Source organism: Theropithecus gelada, chromosome 5, assembly GCF_003255815.1.
Source record: "Theropithecus gelada isolate Dixy chromosome 5, Tgel_1.0, whole genome shotgun sequence".
Classification (NCBI taxonomy): domain Eukaryota; kingdom Metazoa; phylum Chordata; class Mammalia; order Primates; family Cercopithecidae; genus Theropithecus; species Theropithecus gelada.
In genome coordinates, this window is record NC_037672.1 from 68967388 (window position 1) to 68981954 (window position 14567).

The 14567-nt window shown below is 35.2% G+C and overlaps 1 protein-coding gene across 4 annotated transcripts in view; it reads left to right on the forward strand.

The window, feature by feature from the left end:
* Positions 1-14567, forward strand: part of ANKRD17 (ankyrin repeat domain 17) — a 183961-nt gene that overhangs the window by 98443 nt on the left and 70951 nt on the right. For all 4 annotated transcript variants that reach the window (XM_025384928.1, XM_025384929.1, XM_025384931.1 and 1 more), the window contains exons 4-10: positions 4324-4471; positions 4710-4857; positions 6069-6302; positions 8972-9066; positions 11476-11713; positions 13096-13287; positions 13682-13791. In XM_025384928.1, coding sequence (XP_025240713.1) covers positions 4324-4471; positions 4710-4857; positions 6069-6302; positions 8972-9066; positions 11476-11713; positions 13096-13287; positions 13682-13791 — 1165 coding nt within the window. The remainder of the gene's footprint in view (positions 1-4323; positions 4472-4709; positions 4858-6068; positions 6303-8971; positions 9067-11475; positions 11714-13095; positions 13288-13681; positions 13792-14567) is intronic.

Consider the following 14567-nt stretch of genomic DNA (forward strand, 5'->3'; position numbering starts at 1 on the left):
ATAGCACTTTACAGTTAGTAAGGGCTCAGTAAATGTTTTGTGACATGATATTTTAAGCTGTTCTGATGATGTTATCCAATAAAAATCACACCATCTCATATATAAACACAATTATGGATATATATTAAAAAATGGAAGCCAGGCGCGGTGGCTCACGCCTGCAATCTCAACACTTTGGAGGCCGAGACGGGCAGATCACCTGAGGTCAGGAGTTCGAGACCAGCCTGACCAACATGGAGAAACCCCGTCTCTATTAAAATACAAAAATTAGCCAGGTGTGGTGGCGCATGCCTGCAATCCCAGCTACTCGGAAGGCTGAGGCGGGAGAATTGCTTGAACCTGGGAGGTGGAGGTTGTGGTGAGCCGAGATTGCGCCATTGTACTTTAGCCTGGGCAACGAGAGCGAAATTCCGTCTCAAAAAAAAAAAAAAAAAGAGTGACAAGAAAAATGGATAGATACTTCAAGGAAGCAACTAGAAAAGAATCATTAATACATGTTACCATTTTCAACCCTTGGTGGCTTCTTTTTGCCTCCTCTAATAAAATGAAGCCATTTTATTTATTTTAGCAATTGCCTTAAAACAATTGAGAACATCTGAATATTCTGTTATATTTGGGTTTAGAGAGTAAATTATAGCATTTAAGAATTCTCTTTTGTCTAATGGTGTTTTCATACAACATTTTTAAGAGTATAAAAGAGAAGTTATATAGTATTAACAAGGTCATGAATTTGCTGTTTCTCTTGGCTCTTTATTAGTGTTCATTCATTTAGATTTTTGTGTCTGTATTAACTTGCTTTACCATTCTTCTCGTAGGTTGACTCCCTTCTTTAGTTAACCTTGGTTTCTATTCCATAGTAAATGTTCGGTTTTACTAGCCTAAAATATTATTGGTTATCTCCAAATATTTTTTAATGTGGTGCCTGCTAAGATTGGCAAGAGAGAAAATTAAAAACACCTTGAAGGGTATACTAAAACCAGTTAAAGCAGGAAATAGAATACAAAAATAAAAAGTCACAGATTATTTTGCATTGAAAATACTGGAATTTAACAGAAAAAAATATAACATTTGTGACAATTATATTTATTCAACAAAGTTTGAGAAAGATGGTAGACTTATGTGCAGTGAGTACTGTGTGCCACATTTTTATATTAGTTAAGGACAGTGCCATGTGCGAGGCTTGATATACCCTTTGCCCACAAGTTCTTAAGTTCAGCTGTTGCTAGAGTAGATCTTCTAAGGTTGTTTTAAAGCTGGTATACACACATGGAAATTGAATGAAAAATTCAAATGATAATGTAGATTAGGGTATATGCATAAAGAAGTGAAAGAGACAGAGACTACTTTAAAAGAGAGAAAAGGTACGCACTTATAGAGGAAATGTCTTACGGGAAGGATTTGTCCTAAACATGCTTAAAAATTATAGAGAGCATTGAGTCTAGGGACTGTCAGTGTCCTGTGAAATGGGAAATCAGAAGAGATGTTTAAAAGACAAATTTATTTAGTGCTGGTTGAGACCTTCACTTTTTGTAAGGGGAAAATACAATTAACATGTAAATAAAATATATAGTATGGCACATAATAAAATAATAACTATGGGAAAAATTTAAAGGAAAGTACTAAGGCAGTGGTTGGGTTGGAGGTTATCTTAGTTCATTTTCTGTTGCTTGTAACAGGATTCCTGAAACTGGGCAAGAAAAGGAATTTCTTTCTTACATTTATGGAGGCTGAGAAGTCCATGGTCAAGGGGCTGCAATTGGTGAGAGCCTTCTTGCTGGCAGGGACTCTCTGCAGAGTCCTGAGGCAGCACAGGCCATCACATGTCAAGTAGGCTAAGTGTGCTAGTTCAGGTTTCTCTTCCTTTTATAAAGCCTACCCATTCTCACTCCATGATAACTAATTAATTCATTTACCCATTAATCCATTAATTCATGAATGGATTAACCGATTCATGAAGACAAAGCCCCCATGACTCAGGCACCTCTTAAAGGCCCTACCTCTCAGTATTGCCACATTTGGGGTTAAATTTCACATGACTTTTGGAGAGGACAAAATGTAAACCATAGCAGAGGTCATGTTACATTTTGTAATAGCGTGGTCAGGGAAGTCCTCATTTAAAATGATGGCTTTCTAGGAAAGACCTGAAATAGGGAAGGGAGTGAGACATGTCTGAGAGAGGAGCTGTCTTGGCACAGGAAGAGCAAATGCAAATATTTGGAGGTTGGAGCTTATTTAGCATATGTGATGAATAGCAAGAAGACCAATGTGGCCGAAGTGGAAGGAATAAGGGTGAGAGGGTAGGAGATAAAGCCAGAGAAGTAAAAGGGAAGAGGAATACCTGCCACAGGGCAGATCTTGTAAGGATTTCAGCTTTTACTGTGAGTGACATTATAAGGCCAGTGGAGGGTTCTGAGTAGAGGAATGATGTGTTCTACTTTTCTTTTCTTTTTTTTTTTTTTTGAGACAAAGTCTTGCTCTGTCACCCAAGCTGGAGTGCAGTGGTGCCATCCTGGCTCACTGCAACCTCTGCCTTGTAGATTCAAGCGATTCTCCTGCCTCAGCCTCCCGAGTAGCTGGGACTAGAGGCACACACCGCCATGCCCAGCTAATTTTTTTGTATTTTTAGTAGAGACGGAGTTTCACTGTGTTAGCCAGGATGGTCTCGATCTCCTGACCTCGTGATCTCCCCGCCTCAGCCTCCCAAAGTGCTAGGATTACAGGCATGAGCCACCACGCCTGGCCAACATGTTCTACTTCTCTTTACAAAAGATCTCTCTGGTTGCCTTGTTGAAAAGAACCTGAAGGACAGCAAGAAGTGTGAAGGCAAGGAGACTGGTTAGGAGGCTTTGCCGTATCTGAGACAAAGATGTTGGTCTTAAATCTGGGTGATGGTAATAACAGAGGTATAGAAAAGTGATTATCTGTCGGTGCCTTTAGTATCTGAAGTGAAAGGGCCATACTTTAAGAGGATAATAAAAGAATTGAGTTATATTTGAAATAAAAAGAATATGAATAGCCCTGGATTTAGTTTTAGGATTATTTTATACAAAAGTGAGAATCTTTAGAAATGTCTACAATTGGAATTGTTTTGGTAAGTTTATGGGGCATACACTTTTCTCTTAGTTTAATGTTTTGTTACTCCACTTTTTCCACTCTCATTTTGCTTGAGTTCAGCTTTTTCTTTGCCTGGATTTGCAACTTCTCCCAAAATTTGATTGTATGAGTAAATACTTCCAAAACAAAACTAAAAAAGGCTCATCAGTTATTCATTTATTAGTATTACATTCTCCCATCTTTTCTGTCTGATTTCCCTTTACTTGATGGAAGGACTCACATAGATCTTTACAATTAGTAGAAGTTTTGCCCAGTTTTTACTTTTTAATTAAATTTTATAAAAAATTTTCTACTAACGAAACAAAAGAAGTATAATTATGACCTGTTATTTGTGTGTGATTTCTATAAACTTTTATGTTTTAAAATTTTATGTTCTTTCTCCACTTACCAGTAAATTAGACTTTATCCTTCAGTTGCATAACTGAAAACATTTTGGAATATTGATAATTTTAATTCAGTGCCATTGATATGTAGATTGTAAAGAACTCAATGAATTCAATCATCTGTGGCTTTTTGTTATGAATCATACTGAAATAACCATCCTTGTTGAGCACTAATGTTAGCATTAGCCTATTCTCACTCTGCTATAAAGAACTACCTGAGACTGGGATAATTTATGAAGAGAAGAGGTTTAATTGACTCAAAGTTCCACAGGCTGTGCAGGAAGCATAGCGGGGAGGTCTCAGAAAACTCACAATCATGGTGGAAGGCAAAGGAGAAGCAAGCATGTCTTACCATGGTGCAGCAGGAGAGAGAAAGAGAGCAAAGATCTTTTAAACAACCACATCTCATGAGAACTCACTCATTATCATGAGAACAGCAAGGAGGAAATCGGCTGCCATGATCTAATCACCTCCCACCAGGTCCCTCCCCCAACACTGGTGTTTACAATTCAACATGAGATTTGGGTGGAGACATAAAGCCAAACCATGTAACTATAGAGATTTGACATAAATATCCAATACTCTGGCTGGGTGTGGTTGTTCACATCTGTAATCCTAATGCTTGAGAGTCTGAAGCAGGAGGATTGCTTGAGGCCAGGAGTTTAAGGCTGCAGTGAGCTGATTGCATCACTGTACCCACTCCTGGGTGACAGAGCAAGACTCTGTTTCTAAACAGCAAAAAACAAAACAACCAAAAACAATATTTATGCTGTGCAATTTTTTAATATTCTTATATTCTGGTATTGTGATATTCTTTCCCTAATAGCCGCAGTTTGGCAGAAGCCTGTTCGGAAGGAGATGTAAATGCTGTGCGAAAGTTACTCATTGAAGGGCGAAGTGTAAATGAACACACAGAGGAAGGGGAGAGCCTCCTTTGTTTAGCTTGTTCTGCTGGATACTATGAGCTTGCACAGGTTCGTATTATCAAAATAAAGCTTGTTTTTTATAAAACTGGCTTGCTTACTAAGGAAATAATAAAATAAATCTTTCCAACCACTTGGATTATTTCAACAAATAGTTTTGTTAGATAAATTTTGTGTGCTTATAGCTCTTTTACTACGACTAGGTAGACATTATATAAATACATGCATTCAAAAATTTTTGACGGTTATCATTTCTTAATATCTTTTTAAACTGTTTTTCTCTCATAAGGTTTTGTTGGCAATGCATGCAAATGTGGAAGATAGGGGAATCAAAGGTGACATTACACCTTTAATGGCTGCTGCTAATGGAGGACATGTCAAAATTGTGAAGTTGCTGCTAGCTCATAAAGCAGATGTTAATGCACAGTCTTCAACAGGTCATGCATATTTCTTTTTCAGTTTTGCTAAGTAGTAACATCATTTGGTAATAGTGGTTTCGCATGAAGGTGATGTTTAGTGCTAATTTTTCAGTTCTCTTATTTCTTAGATGTGCTACATATTCTCATACATCTGTGTATGAATTTTGAAATATATAGAATATATTTTGAATGATATTCTTCCTGTTTTGTTTATAAGGGCAATTGGCCTTTTAAGGTTCTTTAAGATAAAAGTAAAACACTGACCCAGTTAGACGGACCACTCTCTTGGAAATTGAAAGATGTGGGCTGTAGTGCTCAAACCCATGTTTCCAGTTTTTTAGGAGAGGAATGGTAAGATACGAAGAACAAAAGATTGTGGAACAAAAGGATAGTCCATTGTTTCCTACTGTTACTAAATTGTGGCCCACAGAAAAAGTATCGTGAAAACATTGTGTCCTGAAGAATAGCATAACTTTAATCTAAAATATATATATATGTATTTTCAAATTTGGGCCTAGATAGATTTATGTAAAAGTTCTAAAATTTCATGGAAATATTTTGTGCATTTCCTTCATGCAGATTTTTCAAATTTATTAAATGTTTTTTAAGATCATGTTGTGATTTAAAGGGATTTTTAGAAACTCTTATTTTACCCAGAAGGTTGATTTTTCTTGTAATATGGGAAATTTTTATCAGCAGAAAAGTTTTAGAAATTATTGAATTCAATTTCAGATTTAGAAATTTGAATTTGATCAGTTAACTAGTATTTGAAGTTGTAATGAAAACATATATGATTAAAAGGTATAGTATAAAGTATGTATATGATGAATAATTTTAAGTTAGAAACATTGAAATAAAAAAAAACTTGTGAAGCATTTCTCTGATAAACATTAAAACAACTTTTTTCTCATCTTAAGGTAAAACTTAGCTCCAGGGCAGACTTGCCCAGTTCTTTTACAACTCTCCAATATGGACAAGTGTATATGATTTTCCACATGTATTTGACTTTGGTTTTAAATGGAAAAGGAGAATAGGGAGTTGATTTCAGAAAGATCAAATGCAGTAGGAAAGGAATTTTATATATAGATATATATTTACATATACGTATGTGTAATTTAATATTTATTATGGTTATAGTCTTCCGTTTCCATTTTCTTAATGTAAATTAGCACTTTGATTTATTTTGGTATTTTATGTTAATATATTTTTATTTTTCCTAATTAAAATAGGCAATACAGCACTTACATATGCTTGCGCTGGAGGCTATGTAGATGTTGTAAAGGTGCTCTTGGAATCCGGTGCTAGTATTGAGGACCATAATGAAAATGGTCATACCCCTCTTATGGAAGCTGGAAGTGCTGGACATGTGGAAGTAGCCAGATTGCTGCTAGAAAATGGGGCTGGCATTAATACGCATTCCAATGAATTTAAAGAGAGTGCCCTTACCTTAGCTTGTTACAAAGGTACAGTATAAACCTTTCTCAAAACAAAGTTTTTAAACATGTGAAATTATAATTATTTTATGTGTTCTTGGTTTTAAATTTAAAAATAAAACATAATAATAGTATATAGTATGTAATTAAAATGTTAAGTGTTTACAGTGTTTCAGTTTGTTTACTATTTAAATTTTTAAAATATAGATTTAACGTTATAAATATTGTCACTGAAAAATGAGTATTAATTGATCTAATTTTTATCAGAAACAGTTCTTTTAATATGAACTGTATAATAGCTTTCATGTCGAGAAGATTTTGCTTGGTATGAAGGGGTACATGGTATTTTAAATGATGTCAATGAACCTGAAAATATTGATAGTACAGAAAATGCCCTCCTTTGGCAGGCCAGACAGTTGCCTGGAAAGATGTTTGGTCTGTAGATAATTACTGTTCTATATTCTAGATTGTTAAAACGCAGCCACAGAGCCGAACATTTTTTAGACTCCACATATATGACAGATAAATGGCTGTAAAGTAAGGTGTTTTACTTTTTAAGAAAGTAAATTAAGAAAATGTTTTATTAATAAAGTTTTTTGGGCTGGGCGCGGTGGCTCAAGCCTGTAATCCCAGCACTTTGGGAGGCCGAGACGGGCGGATCACGAGGTCAGGAGATCGAGACCATCCTGGCTAACACAGTGAAACCCCGTCTCTACTAAAAAAAAATACAAAAAACTAGCCGGACGAGGTGGCGGGCGCCTGTAGTCCCAGCTACTCTGGAGGCTGAGGCAGGAGAATGGCGTAAACCCGGGAGGCGGAGCTTGCAGTGAGCTGAGATCCGGCCACTGCCCTCCAGCCTGGTCGACAGAGCGAGACTCCGTCTCAAAAAAAAAAAAAAAGACAAGAAAGAAAGTTTTTTATTAAAAAAAAAAAAAGTCATGCAATTTTGTGTTTGTTTAGCCATTCAATTCTATGTTTTATGCCATATATCTATATAGTTGTCCCATATTATTTACATCATAAATTCTTGACCCCTAGGCATCAAGAAAAAGCTTTTGCAAAACCTAGTAAAAAATTTAAGGAGACACTCATTCTCAGTGACTAACCTTTCACTTGTACAAGCTTACATGTGAGTGGCTTCTTAAATTTTGCACCCTGTGCTTTGATTTCCTCACCCTAGTTCTGGCCTTGGTGTTGTTTTGTTCTATATAAGAGTAGCCAAGGTTGTGTGATGCCTTTTGGAATAATTTCATTTATAAACATGAAAATAATCCTTATATATTTGGATTAATTGACTAAAATTTAACTTAAATTTGAAAAATATGTTTTATTTATAAAGTGCTTTTGATTATCTCATGTTAATAGATTTTCAGATAGGGAGCACAACTGAGGTCCCTTAGTTCCCTTCCCCAACCCTGTTTACAATTAGGCAGAGGCTGATCTTCATTGGGAGGAGAGGAGGTAAGCCTTGGGGTGGGCTGATTGGGTGGCTCTCTCCCCTTCTCACAAATACTTTTGAACCCAGTACTGGCTGCATTTCACTACAGAGTCCCTGCTGGCCAGAGAGCTTTGAGATGGGGCTGCATGTAACTCCTCTCCCCTCTCCCCTTTGCTTGTAGCCCCACCCTGCTATCCAAAAGGGGCATCTGAGGTTGGGGCTTGCAGGCTTTAATTAGAAGCTGGATAGCGAACTGAGCTGGTGGAGAACATCTCTACTACTTCCAGGTATCCATGGACCCCTTTCCCTTCCTCTCTTTCTGATGAGGTTTCGTATGATGTAGACTGACAAGGAGAGTTGGGGAAGAGAGGGAAGTCAGGCTGAGACTGAGCACTAATGTGGATTTTCGGGAGGGGAGAATCACAGAGAGAAAAAGGGATGGTAGGTAGTTGGCAAATACAAGACATGGCAGATACTACACTTACCGAAGTAAATTTTAACTGTTTACCTGTGACTCCACTATCTGTCCTTCTCCTGCATCCCAGTTGAATAAGAATTGATTGTAGCTGATTCTAAATAAAGCTGGAAAAAATTAAATAATTTTTCTATTTTTTTTGCATAGAATCTGAAGTCTTTTTTAAATTATAATTTGTCTTCTGCTTTTTAACCACTTATATGGTATCTTTATCTGAACTGAAGCATATGGTTTATTTGAAACTGCATAAATGTGTGTACATGTTTATGTTATAATTAAATATATAAATATAAATTAAATGGTGTGGTTTGAAGAATATTTTTATACATACAGTTCCCAATTTATAAGCAGGTTTTTCCTAAAATGTTTTTGAGTTAGGTATTGGAACTTTAAATACATTTTCTCACAGAAATGACTGATCATTATCTCAGGCTACTAGTTCGTGAAAACTGATTTATTCCATAGCATAAATAAAATAACTATAACATGCCTGGGCTCTTAAAAGGTTGTAGAGGGAACATTTTGGGTGTTGGATTTTAATGGCATCTTTGTTCACCTCTAGCAGGGACTCTAGTAGCAGCAGTTTCTAGGGCAGTAGAGTAAGGGGTAGAACAGCAAGATCACTTGTGTAATTTGTGTTCTACAGTTAAGGGTAGCTTCTAGTTGACTTTATTATGCTTATAAATTTAATGCTATAAGTTAAATATAACTTTTCAAAATATTATAATTTTAAAAATTATTTTGAAATAAAATATTTTCAAGTAATCTTGTACACTTTTGGTTTAGGACACTTAGAGATGGTGCGATTTCTTTTGGAAGCAGGCGCGGATCAAGAGCATAAAACAGATGAAATGCACACTGCTCTAATGGAGGCTTGCATGGTAAGATTGGTGAAATATGCGAAATATGTTTATATATTAACCAGGGAGAGACAAAGTAGTATACAATGAATGCCTTTTCAATGGGTGCTATGATTCTGTTTGTCAGAACCTTATTGAATCAGTTGTACAACATTAACTTCTATTAAAGTTATTTTCTGAAGCTTTACAATGCTACCTGCATTTTCTTAGTCTCACATAGCTATACTGGTTTTATATAGTTGTCGTCACCAAAGTGACTCTTATAAAGATTGGCTGAGGATATGAAAAAGAAAAATATGGCCAGGCATGGTAGCTTACGACTGTATCTCAGCATTTTGGGAGACCAAGGTGGGAGGATTGGATTAACAAATTAAAATGGAGGCCAGCAGTTCAAGATCAGCCTGGCCAACATACCAAGACCCCCTGTCTATTTTTAAAAATGTTAAAAAAAAAGAAAAAAGGAAATGTAATTCAGAGTATGTACATTATTAATAAGCATAACATACCTCAAACCAATAAATAGACTAAACAAAAATTTTAAAGTAGAGCATAATTTGTGTTACATAATTTGCCCTCTCTCACGGTCTTTTCTGAGCTCTAGATTGTCTTTTGAAGAGCTGTGTTTTAGAGTTTGTATTCGGGAATGGCTCATAACAGTACTCTTAAACCTTTGTGTCTTAGTTTATGATTTATGACACAGAAGTGGATCAAAATATTATAGAAAAATTTATGAGGGGAACATGCCAACGGTAGAAAGGGCCCCAAAAGAATCTGAAGTTTCTTGTCTCATCTCCCCTTCAGAGAATAATTATTGAAAGGATGTTAAATTTTATTTACTAGTTTTTAAAATATTAGGTAGCCATTTAAGACTTGAGTTATCTATTGTTTTCCTTATTGCCATCTTAGTGTTTGCTTTAGCAAATTATTTTTTTAACAAATGAAAGTTTTTCTAAGCTTTTGAGTTCTTCATCTGTAAAATGAGGAAAATATCTTTCTCTGGAGTTGTGAGGATTAAATGAGATAATGGATATAAAACACATTAATAGTATTAACAGTAACAGTTTTAAAAGTTCCCCGTCATAAGGAAATTTAGTCATTCTTGCCACTCCTTACTGAGGAAACAGCCTGTGTGTAGTTTAAGAAATTAAAATGGAATAATCTGTAGATCTAGCCAACATGCACTGGGAGTAAATATTATAAGTGAAAGGTATTAGTAGGGGCCAGACATGTGAAAGACTTGCTATAACACTGAGTTTTTAAACTAGGATTTAAAGGAAATGTAGGAGTTCACTATCAAGGAAGAAGATTCAGCACTGAAGAAATAGCAAAGTAATCAAACTAATAAGACATTAGATTCTTCTCTACAAATTGAAAAAGAAAAAAAGTAGTAAGACATTAAAGTTGTGTAGTGACAAGCATGGAGGCAAAAATGGGCATGGTATGTTTGAAAGAATATGTCTGGGAGATAACATGTAGATGGAAAAAATTATTGAAGGACAAAAAGAAGGAAAAAGAGGGCCTTGAAGTTGCCAGTAATTAGGAAAGGAGTGGGAAAAAGTGACCAGTAAAGGAGACAGAATATAGAATTTTCTTTTTGTATTCATTTTTGAGACAGGGTCTCACTCTGTTCTCAAGCTGGAGTGCAGTGGCATGATCGTGGCTGACTACAGCCTCAACTTGCTAAGCTCAAATGATCCTTCCTCCTCAGCCTCTCGAGTAGCTGGGACAAGTGCATACCACCACACCTGGATAATTTTTGTGTTTTTTGTAGAAATGGGATCTCACCATTTTGCCCAGGCCTGTCTCAAATTCCTGGGCTCAAGCAATCCTCCTGCCTCAGCCACCCAAAGTCCTGGGATTACAGGCGTGAGCCACCACACCTGGCCCTTTTCTTAATTTCACTGGTACTTGGATGATGAGCAATACAGAAAGTACCATGTACACATTGTGTTCACCTAACACAGCATGTATCCTTCCCCCACTTCTCCAAAAAGGGTTGCATTTTTTTCTAACTAATCAAAAGTGTGCTTATCCTTAAAGATTCTTATAAAATTCTTCTTTCCCTCTCTAAACTTTATCCTTTTAGCATTTAAGTTTGTACCATACAGTGTTGATATTATCTGTGGTCTCACTATAGTCTCTTATTTCACATACTTACTGTTTTTTTTTTTCTAATGGTAAATAAGCTTCTTGATCGAAGGTATCATGTTTCTACTTATTTTATATTTTCAATCTCTATTTCCCTCTTCTATGTTAACAGAATATAGGCAGTGCATAATAAATACTGATTTACTCAACTGTTAACTGTAGATCTATTCCTGTTTGAGTGGAGATAGATAAACGTCATTGTATAGTAATTGAAAAGGCTTCAAGTTTTTCAAGATTTTTTTAATGGTGCTGATTTAATTTTTTAAATTGTATTATGATTAGGATGGCCATGTTGAAGTAGCTAGGTTACTTCTTGACAGCGGTGCCCAAGTGAACATGCCTGCTGATTCATTTGAGTCACCATTAACTTTGGCTGCATGTGGTGGGCATGTGGAACTTGCGGCTTTACTTATTGAAAGAGGAGCTAGCCTGGAAGAGGTCAATGATGAAGGTTATACACCATTGATGGAAGCAGCTCGAGAAGGACATGAAGAAATGGTGGCATTACTTCTAGGTCAAGGTAACCATATCTATCAAGACACTAAAGTATAAATGTGTAAAACCTAAGAGTATAATTGTATAAAATTGGATTTTAGTATTTCAGCTTTCTAGTAGAGTTGCAATGAGCTGTTACACTAACCAGTGATGAAGTATTTACTGTGAAAATGACTCCCATACTGTGTTAAACAAAATCAAAGAAACTTCTTTAATATAGAACTTTCAGAGACATCATGTGCTATATGTGAGTGAAAAACAACTGGTATTGGCAAGACTTGTGAGTTAAATAGGGGAATATAAGAGTCAACATTTCTAAAAGTAATAGATCAAGAGAATGTATTCCTTTGGGGGCAGAATACCTACTAATAAATATTTAATAGATCTAGTGTTTTATAAAACAGTATGGGAAACCATGCAGTAAAGACTAACTTGATGAGAGTGCAAGAATGCACTCACATTAGAAGCTGTCAAGGGGCTCAGTACATAAACTTCTCTTTTGGGAAAAGTGAAATAATTACTTCACTATGTTAAGATATCTTCAGTTTGGAAGTAATCTCCCATCTCTGTATTTGTAGCATGACTTTATTTTTCTTTCAGTAGTAAAGTTTTTGTCTGGACAAATTTAAGAGGAATGAAACTTTTAAAAAAACTTTTGTTTTTATTTAGAGGTAATGTTGACTATGATTTTTAAAGCATAGGTTTTGGAGCAGACTTCTTAGATTGAATCACAACTCCACTGCTTGCCAATTTTATAACTTTAGGCAAGTTTGTAACCTTCTGTGCCTCAGTTTTCTCATGTGTAGGGTTATTGTGACAGTTAATACGTATATATAAAGCTCGTAGAACAGTGCTTGTCATATAGTGCCTGTTAAGTGCTAGCTATAGTGATGGTAGTAGTATTGATGACGATAATGTTGTGACCTTGTATAAGTTAAATAACCTCAGTTTCCTTAGCTGTAAAATGGAACTAATAATAGTAATAATAATAATACCTAAACAAGTTGTATAATGCTTTGATATTGCCTGGGAAATAGTAAGAGCTTATTGAATGTTAAGATTTTTATTATCATCTTTGTCATCATCACCAGTATCTTTATCATTTTTGAATCACTATAATGAGAGGATGTAGCTTATATTTTTGAGTTATTTTATCACCTGACTTGTACCTTCTGGCTGAGTAAATTTTACTCCAGCTGTGGTACATCAAATCTGGAAGTGGTTTTAATAGTTTTATTTATTTTTATTTTTAACTGCCTTAGGAGTTAGGAGAGAGGCACTTTCTTATTTATCATAGTAATATAAATGTTCATTTTTGAGATATAGTTTATTAAGACACAATCATGTTTTTCATATCTCTGGAATAAGTTAATGATTTTCTTTAAATAATTGGAATCTTTATTTTAGGAGCAAATATCAATGCACAGACAGAAGAAACTCAAGAAACTGCCTTGACTCTGGCTTGCTGTGGAGGCTTTCTGGAAGTGGCAGACTTTCTAATTAAGGCAGGAGCCGATATAGAACTAGGGTGTTCTACCCCTTTAATGGAAGCTGCTCAAGAGGGTCATTTGGAGTTAGTTAAATACTTACTAGCTGCAGGTAGGCATTTTTGCATTTGGGAGAAGTTTTTTGCATGATTTATTTAACTAAAAATGTCATGTGCAAATATTTTTATGATGCTATGATACACTGAATGTGTGAGTTTAAGAAAAGGTGTGATATACCTTTGTATGTATTCTAAGCAGTTTACCTTACTGCTGTTTGAAGTATTTGCAGCTTTAATTTCAACCAGTTTTGTTTGTAATTTTTTTAATGCCTACAATATTCCCTGTTTCTAGAAATGAATAAGGTTTTTTTGTTTTTAATGAGTAAGGTTTTAATTTGTTTAACTTGAGGAGATATGACTTATCCAGAAGAAGTTTTTATTTCCGTCATATATTATATGTCTTATGGCTCTTTTAAGTCTATGTATTATTTGTTGACACTACTACAGGAGCTAACGTTCATGCAACAACAGCAACAGGGGATACAGCACTAACATATGCCTGTGAAAATGGTCATACTGATGTAGCAGATGTCTTACTTCAGGCAGGCGCAGATCTGGTAAGCTATTTACTTTTTAAATCTTAATATTTAACAATAAGAAATTAATTTTAAATTATGGAGAGTCTAGACAAAAGGTATTTCTTTACTTTCAGTTTTATGGATTTTTTTTTTTTTTTTTTTTTTTTGCCATTCTTTCTCTCAGTCACATTTTTTCCCACACTGTTTAGAGTCCATTCTTTTTTTCCTTAATAGGGTTAGTCACTGCATTATCCCTCATTTTCCATAGAAAAAGGAAATTTTTGTGTTACAGATATTAATGCAGATTAATTTTCCCTTAGGTATTTAACTATTTTTAGAAGTTTTTCTGATTTGGTATAAAAAGACAAATGTGGCTTAGAGGAATTTCAGTATTGCTTAGGAAATAAATTATGCCTACAATATTCAGAACATTATTAAATAATAGAAGAGTTTATAAATACTTAATAAATAATCTTTTCCCTTCAGTACTTTATAATTTCAGGAAAAATAATAGGTGACATAAATACTGAGGTTATTATAAAAGATGTTGTAGTGAAAGTGCAGAGTAAAGAAGCTCAAAAGGTAAAGCGGTCATCTGATGTATTATTTTGGGGTGGTTAAAGTTTGGACAGATAGATATGGCAGTGTTGTGGCTAAAGAGGTATTTCAATAGGAGAAAATGTTATGAGTGAAGCCTGAGGGCTGAGGAAGCATAAAGCAACTGTGTGTGGGTAGAATAGGTGGTCTTCCAGTCTAGCCTGTGGGGTAATAGGAATAAGACATCCAAAGGCCAATTTTAGTTAAAATGTGAGCAC